The following is a 7,627-nucleotide window of genomic DNA, read 5'->3' on the forward strand; positions in this document are numbered from 1 at the left end:
ATTTAATACACACCAATTATCATCCAGTGCACATTGTTAACATGAACAAACAGACCAACATCAACATGAAAACACAACATGTTTAGATACTGGAGGTTAAAGAGGAATTCCAGAAACATAACATTTCCCTTCATTTTAACATTTAGGAATTTTATTTTATTTTTCATCCAAAGAACAATGAGGATAACAGTGTTTAAAGGCAGGTAAGGAGACTTTTAAAACATTTCATTAATATTTTTCTTCCCCCTTGTCAAACAACATAACAGTGTTTTCATACGTTGGTCTTTAAAAATTCACAGTTCAGTTATTCTAATTGTTGCTCTGTTCGGTGTTTATACTCTGATCTTAAGCACAATTTCATGTCCTGTGAAATGTAATTAAATACATTTTCTGATCTCAGTTGTCTGGTGAAGAAAAGCAGCCAAATCTAAATGAACATGTCAGGAGTTCTCTTTACATGTCTGGCAACAAGACTGCATCCAGTGCATCTGTTGTCTGAGGCTGTGCTGTTTTAGATGGGGAGAGGACTGGAAATGAATCCCAGAGATGGAATCATGAAAAGAAAACGTGGTCCCCCCCTGAGGTTTAGCTGGTCCAACTACTGACAAGGCTGATGATTACAAGGCTGAATCAATTTACACAGGATTAAAAATTCACATGGCACTGGACTAATTCGGCCACATACACCGATCAGATATGCTATCATCAATTAACCCCATCCTGTTGCCTAAGTGGTATCCAGAGCTGATGTTTTGACTGTCACAGGTGTTGATTTCGTTATTATGCAAATAACAGCAGCAAGTGCAGGATGAACACCGCTAAATGTTTTTGTTGCACCGATCTCATTCAGCAACAGACATTGATGCTGCTCTCCAGATATGGAAACCCTGAAAAAACTGCTTTCAAAGTTCAGAAATACCCAATGCGGAGGGTTTCTGAAATGCAGTTAGGTACTCAGGAATGGAATGATTGGTCAGTTAGATACAATTAATGCTGGTATATTTGGATACTTTGTCATTTATCAAGAAGAAAACGTTTTCCTGGATCCAGCTGTTTTTTCGCTGTATATTGTGAACTGAAATGCATTAATATCTATTGTGTAGTGGTGGGAGAGAAATGATAAATACTAATATTGCTGAGCACTCCTGTTAACTTCTGTTACTGTTTTATCTTGAGATCACAGAATTAAAATATTTAGAAGCAACCACTCACTCTCCGCTTCAGTAGTGCAGTAAACCTCAGCAGCAGATGAGCTCAAATCAACACCTGTAACCAGTTTATTAGAGAAACTGAATTAGCATCGTGTTCTGACATAATTTAGATTTGTACTCCCAGTAACTGATAGTGTTACAGTGCATGTGAATATTCAAACTGGAGGTATCATGTCTAACCAGTCCCTCTGAGCAGCATGTAGACAGCAGAGATGGTGATGGCTGTGGCAGTGTAGGTAAACACAGCATTATAAACAGTGTTTGTCCTGATTCGTTCTCCCAGCGTCCTCTGGGTCTCTTCCAGATGCCTCACCACCACCTCAGATTCCCGCTGGTCCCCTCTCTCGGCTCTTGCTAACTGCACCTCACCTGCCTGCATTTCAGGCTGTGGTGTGGTTTCCAGCAGCCTCTTCACCACTGACAAGTCGCTCTCAACTCTACCGAGTCCTTGCTCCAGTTGTCCCAGCTGCGGTGGGAGGGACTCCAGGAGGGACTGGGTCCTTTGGCTACCGACTTGGAGGTCTTTTAAGGCTGAAAGAGGCACAGCGGGCAAGTCTGGGGTCGGCCCTCCCCCCTTGCCCTGAAGGACGTCGCCCTTCTGAGTGAAGGCATCATTCAGTGTGAGCCTGAGGCTGTCGATAAGCGTTCGGAGCTCGTCCTGTTGGGAGCGATGGTTTCCAGCCTGGACCCTTAGGGCTTCCTGCAGGCTCTCTGGACCTTTCTGGGCCTCCAGTAGAAGACTCTTCAGCTCCTACAAATTAAAGTAGTGAAGATGCACCAGGTGAAACTAAGATCACAGCACACTGGTGACCTGGTGAGGTGCAAATAAAATATATAGCACAAGAAACAAAAGAAACTTCATATGAAAATCTGTAGAAAACATTTGGTAGAAATGCTTAGTTTGTACATGCACACCCAGAGTCCACATTAACCTGCAACCAAAAGCTGAACCACTGAGCCATGACCCCCTTTATAGCAGAATTAAGCCGCTATTTTATCATCAACCCTCCTCACCTGCAGGCGGACCCGGTTGACGTATGTTGATCCCATGACTCCAATCAGGGCTCCAAGCACCGAGCCAATGATGGACCAGTTCTTGGTCCGTTCCGCTCTCGTCCTCTCCTTTTCATGGCTCTCCCTGACGCCTGCTGAAAACAAGGCAAACTTTTCCCTCTCTGATCCCTCGGCGTTCTCATACGCTGTCCGGAGACGACGCTCCTCCTGTGGTCAGGAGAGAGCAAGAGTTTTGAGTTTTGTTTATTATGAATTAAGTTCAATCAGCTGACCTATTATTCCATAAATGGGTTCAACTGGAGTTAGAAGTATAGTACCAACAATATTATCATAACATTTTCAGTTGCCTCAGCTAACCTGCAGCAGTTTGTGCTCCAGCGTGGCCAGCTCCAGGTAGTGAGCCTCCTCCCTGGACACTCTGTCCAGCCGGTCTCTGACCTCCTTTAGTCTGACCTGCAGGGCCTCCAGGCTAGCATGAGCCTCACGCACCATCCCTCTGGCCACCATGAACGCTGCCTCAGCCTAGAAGAAACACACATCAGTCATGCTTAAAACAAATGCCTGCAACAAAATCCCTCCTGAGGCGTGGGGGCTGATTCAACTTTATGATAATTTTGAATGCCATAGTTTGTGGTGCTGTTAAATTGTATTGTGTTGTACTGAGAGGTGTGTCTCATATGTAGTCTATCCCATTTTAATCAGCAAGGTGCTTCTTACTGTCTACTGACCTCAGTGACCTTGGTCTGAGCCTCGCGGACCTCATTAAGCCCGACAAACTCCTCGTACCTCTCCCACCAGTAGTTGACTGTAGCAGAAGCCGTCTGAGCCGACCTCTGACCCCACTGCCGCCCAGCTCACCTGCATGCTAGAGGAGGGAGAGAGGGCAGTGTTTCAGTTTGGCTCTGTGTTCTTTTGTAGTATCAGATGATAATGTTGTATGAAAAGTCAGAAGAGGGATTTCCTGTACCTGTAAGGCAGCTAGGGCACGCTCCTTCACCACCTCACCTGCACCCTTCCCATCAGGAGGCACAGGGTCAGTGGGCGGGGGGGAGCTAGGCTGATGGTGAGCACTGTAGGTTCGGACCAGAGTGATTCTGCCGCAGAGAGATCCAGGCATGGAGAGGCGGGACAGACAGCACGTGCCATGAGCCCAGTGACAGATCTGTGCTCCTCTGTACCTGACATAGTAATCATACTGTCAATCGTCAGCTCTGGTTTAAGTAGAACAAGCTAGCAAATCTCCCATGGATTAAATTATGTAGACTTACCCTCATTGAGAAAGACAGCAGACAGAAATGCAGCTTGAGAACTGTCAGAGTTTCCCTTTCACTGCAGCTACGGAGCTAACGCTGGAGAATTCACCTGTGAGAACAGTGTAAAAACTACAGGTTAAAGACGTCTTATTTAGGCTATTGGTCTACTGTTGTGCTGAGGGATCCGACTACTGAACTGCATCTAACTAACAGGACCCATTTGACCCAGTGACAAACATGCACTCTTCATTCAACATGACAAATGACTTTGACAACACACGGTGGACTGTCCTCTTCATACTACTTCATACTACAACTACTGACATATATTGACTGACACATCATATGAATAATCAAACAGACTTCAGGAGGACAAGGTTTTCAGGGCTTTAGTATGAGCATATCTTATATCACAATTTTTCTGTTCATTTCCCTGCTTCATCCCCAGCTTTTAGCTCCTCGTTGCTAACAGTTAAAGTGACTTTTTAATCGTGTAAAACTGGCAATGAAATCCTGTGAGTTTCACACACAACAAGGTATAAAAAATAAACATACCTCTTTTCTTCGATGTTGTCAATGTAAACATGTCACAAAGATGAAGTTTCTTTAGGATAACTACTTAGCAACCCATATGAAACGGGTAACAGCCGGGTCAGATTTCGTTCAGGCACACAACAGTCATTCTATATCCGGTTTAGAATTCACCGGGGTCCTTACAGTGCGGATTAGAGAAGCTGCCGGTTTTGTACGCAACAGCAATATCGTTAATTTCTTCTCCTCAGACAAGTATAACCAGTTTTAAATATGTCTGGCAGAGAAGGTGAGAAGTCTTTTCGTCTGTGGGTTACCTTAAAATTCTGGCCAATGTAAAAGATAAAATATGACAGTGTAATAAAAACGCAGAGGAGCGTGTTTCCCTCGCTGGATTAGCTAGCTGTTGCTAACGTGTGCTAAAAGCGCGAAGCTGATAAAACTCTGTCACCAAACTAAACAAAAAAGATGCTACATGAATGCTTTTTATTGTCGGTTTGTAGGTACACAAGCAAGACATTGTATTTAATACATGTACGAACAACTAGCTATCGGCTGAAGCAGTCGACTCTTACTCAACTTAATTTAACAAATTTAGCTAAACAAATAACGAATTGACGTTCCAGTTTGTGTTATTTAAAAGCAAACTAACCTTACTTCTGAAAGTTGAAACTGTCTTCTTGGTGTACTGAATACATATTAAATTGGAAATATTTACAGGCCGCGATGTACCAGTCAGGCAGTGAAAAATAAATTAGATTGGCAGATTTTTTCAAAGGAGTTTGGTGTGGTGTTCTGGTTACACCATTAGGTCCCGTTTAGTATTTAACATAATATTCATTCATTTATTGTTTCCAGGAGGCAAAAAGAAACCCCTGAAGACACCCAAGAAACAATCCAAGGAATTGGATGATGTAAGTGTTCTTTATGCCCTCTGAAATCAGATTGTTAATCCATCATAATATGACCATAATTTTTTTTCACAAAATTGGTTAGTCTGCAGAACTTCAAAATCTATTGGAAAAATAAATGTTCAGTGTACAGCTGAACCCTAGGTAATGGCAAATGTCAGTTGAATGTATCATAAAGATGACATTGACCTGATGCAACATGTTTGTTTGTTTGTTTCTGATGATTTCATTTCAAAATATCTGTCAGTTGCAACAAAATTTCAGAGGAACATAAAAAGTTTTCGATCGAAAGATTGTATGAGTGATGACTGATAAGTTCTTGGCCAAAGGGAGAAGAAGATGAGTTATACAGCTCGCGTTACTTGAAAATGTTAGCACTATCTGAGGAAATGTGCAGCATCTTTCTTTGTGCAGTCATCCAGTCTCAAGGGCTTATCAGTGAATTAGGTCCATGAGGATATGGTGGCAACACCAGGAGAGGGTACCCATACTCACAGCATGACTCTGTGTCTGCAGGATGATGTGGCCTTCAAGCAGAAGCAAAAGGAAGAACAGAAGGCCTTGGAAGCATTGAAGCCAAAGCTTCAGGAAAAGGACCTTTAAGTAAGACCTAGAGCAATTTAGACAGCAAACATTCTCATAACTTACTGCATGACTGATAAACATGTAACATTTTGCTGGCTGGTACATAATCACAGCCTGGTCATTGACAGTCAGGCTCACAAACAAAAACACAAAACCCATAGTTATTTTACATGAAACATCCAGCCAGATCATCATTATTATATTTTGTGTTTATTAATGATGCTAAGGCCACAATGTCTCTTTAGTTAACTAAACAACAGCACACCAAATTATGGAAAATTAATTTTAACAAGATATGTTGGTTTTGTGAAATAACAATGGAGGAGATAAAAGATGTTCTTACTACGTGAAAAGTTTCTTATAAAAATGGGAATGGTTTCTTGTTATAAGGACAAATGAAGCAAAAGTTTTTGACATTGTAACACTAGTACATTGCTGTACTTTGCCATGCCATATGTACAAAATTGAAAACGTTTAGCTAGATTTACGCTAGATGCGAGGGATAAAATGAGAGTGGTGTATGTTTTGATTTATATTTCAGCCCTGGATTTTACATGTTGCTAACAACACTGCAAAACTAAGGAAGAGATGCTCCTTTGCAATTTGTGCACTTTTTGTTAAAAGGGCTACTGTATATCTCACACGATTCATGCAAACCCACTCAAACTATAAGAAGATAAGACATGGCACTTTCTGCAGTACACATTGTTTTATTTCAAACTGAATGTGCCGCAGCACACCCTTAACACACAAAAATGTTTGTGACTGTCCAAATAGGTTCTGCACTGGTTGTGTTGATCATTTAAATCTCACATGTAATAGTTGAAAACCTTGAGTTTCATTTATTGTCTGCCTCTCAGTTGCAGACACATGAACAACTTTTTCAGATTTACAGAATTAAAACAAAAAGATCTGGCCACAGTTGTGATCACTGGTATTTAGTTGGTCAGGTTAGAAGTTTTGTTACTTCTCTGTTTTTCCCCTACAGGTGGTGGTGGCATCAAGAAATCGGGCAAGAAGTAAAATCTGAATCTGACAGTGATTTTTATTTGGTCCCCGGCCTCGCTTCCTGCGTCTTCATTGTTTGTATGCTTGCTGAAAGACTCCAGTTAGCCCTGTTAAACATGACCTTGGTGTTAAGCTCCTTCAGCAGTGAAAATGTACAGAAAAAGCATTTAATAATTTCAGGATTTCAGGGTCAGGAATATCAGTTACCAGTTATGCCTGACACTGATCAAAATCTTCAAATGCATTTAGAAATGAAAGTCTGCAGTTTAGAAATGAAAGCTAAAAAAATCCTGATCTCCACTGTATCTTTTTTGTGTTCATGCGAAACTTTATCAGAAACACAAATTATCCTAAGTTCTTTTTTCTTCTGATTTTTTTGTTCTATTGTGAAGAGGGAGATACCAATAAAGTTTTTGTAATTACTGCTTGTTATTTTAATTCTTAGTTGGAAAGGAATCTGCCAAGAATCTCAGCCATCAAACCATATTTTGTAATAAGTGTGTACAAGGTATGGCTATTAAATAACAAGACTGCACGTGGTCACAGTCACACTGAGTTTTATATATTAAAGGTTGAGTATTCACACGCAACTGCTTTAAGTTTCCAATAAGTGACGTCTTTTGTTCACTGCTGGCTACTGATTGAAATACACATTTTTGCTAAGGCGTCAGAAAATTATTAGCTTAAAAGTTGAGCAACGCATTACTTACATTATAACTTGAAATTTTGGTGGAAGGGGAACACTACATGTCATGTGCACATTTTGTGAAGGCAGAGAGGATGTCCAAGACTGAACCTTCTGGGCATCTGTGCACATCAAACACATTCAACAGATTGAACAAATTGTTTGAAATGATTGACAACTCAGTATAAGAATGATAGCAGAAATGGTCTCCATTGATAAAGAGATGCTGATGCAGAAGGGGAGTATGTTGAAGGAGACAGACACTGAAAAATGTTTATGTTCAATAAAACTGTATTACAGCATTAGTCTCGTTATTTTAATAGCCATACCTCATAAAGGAGTTTTCCTTTTTAAACCCCAGTTATTTACTGAAGTACTGGCATGTCTGCTTTACATCCCCAGTTTCCCTCCACCTTTATTTTATTCCTT

General features: G+C 41.0%; 2 protein-coding genes across 2 annotated transcripts; one reads left to right on the plus strand and one right to left on the minus strand.

Annotated features, from left to right (window-relative positions):
• Nucleotides 1–129: 129 nt before the first annotated feature.
• Nucleotides 130–3,420, minus strand: LOC108891943 (mitochondrial potassium channel-like; the record flags this gene model as incomplete). Its single annotated transcript, XM_018689327.2, is given in 6 exon segments — nt 130–1,962; nt 2,226–2,432; nt 2,583–2,747; nt 2,954–3,078; nt 3,081–3,090; nt 3,193–3,420. Coding segments are annotated over 6 exon segments (1,311 nt in total), but the record flags the coding sequence as incomplete, so codon positions are not given.
• A 747-nt stretch (nt 3,421–4,167) lies between these two features.
• LOC108891951 (translation machinery-associated protein 7-like) lies at nt 4,168–6,771 on the plus strand. The gene is given in 5 exon segments (XM_018689340.2): nt 4,168–4,298; nt 4,868–4,923; nt 5,437–5,494; nt 5,497–5,523; nt 6,494–6,771. Coding segments are annotated over 5 exon segments (192 nt in total). The 5' UTR covers nt 4,168–4,282; the 3' UTR covers nt 6,529–6,771.
• The last annotated feature ends 856 nt before the right edge of the window (nt 6,772–7,627 follow it).

Source organism: Lates calcarifer, unplaced genomic scaffold, assembly GCF_001640805.2.
Source record: "Lates calcarifer isolate ASB-BC8 unplaced genomic scaffold, TLL_Latcal_v3 _unitig_2062_quiver_914, whole genome shotgun sequence".
Classification (NCBI taxonomy): domain Eukaryota; kingdom Metazoa; phylum Chordata; class Actinopteri; family Centropomidae; genus Lates; species Lates calcarifer.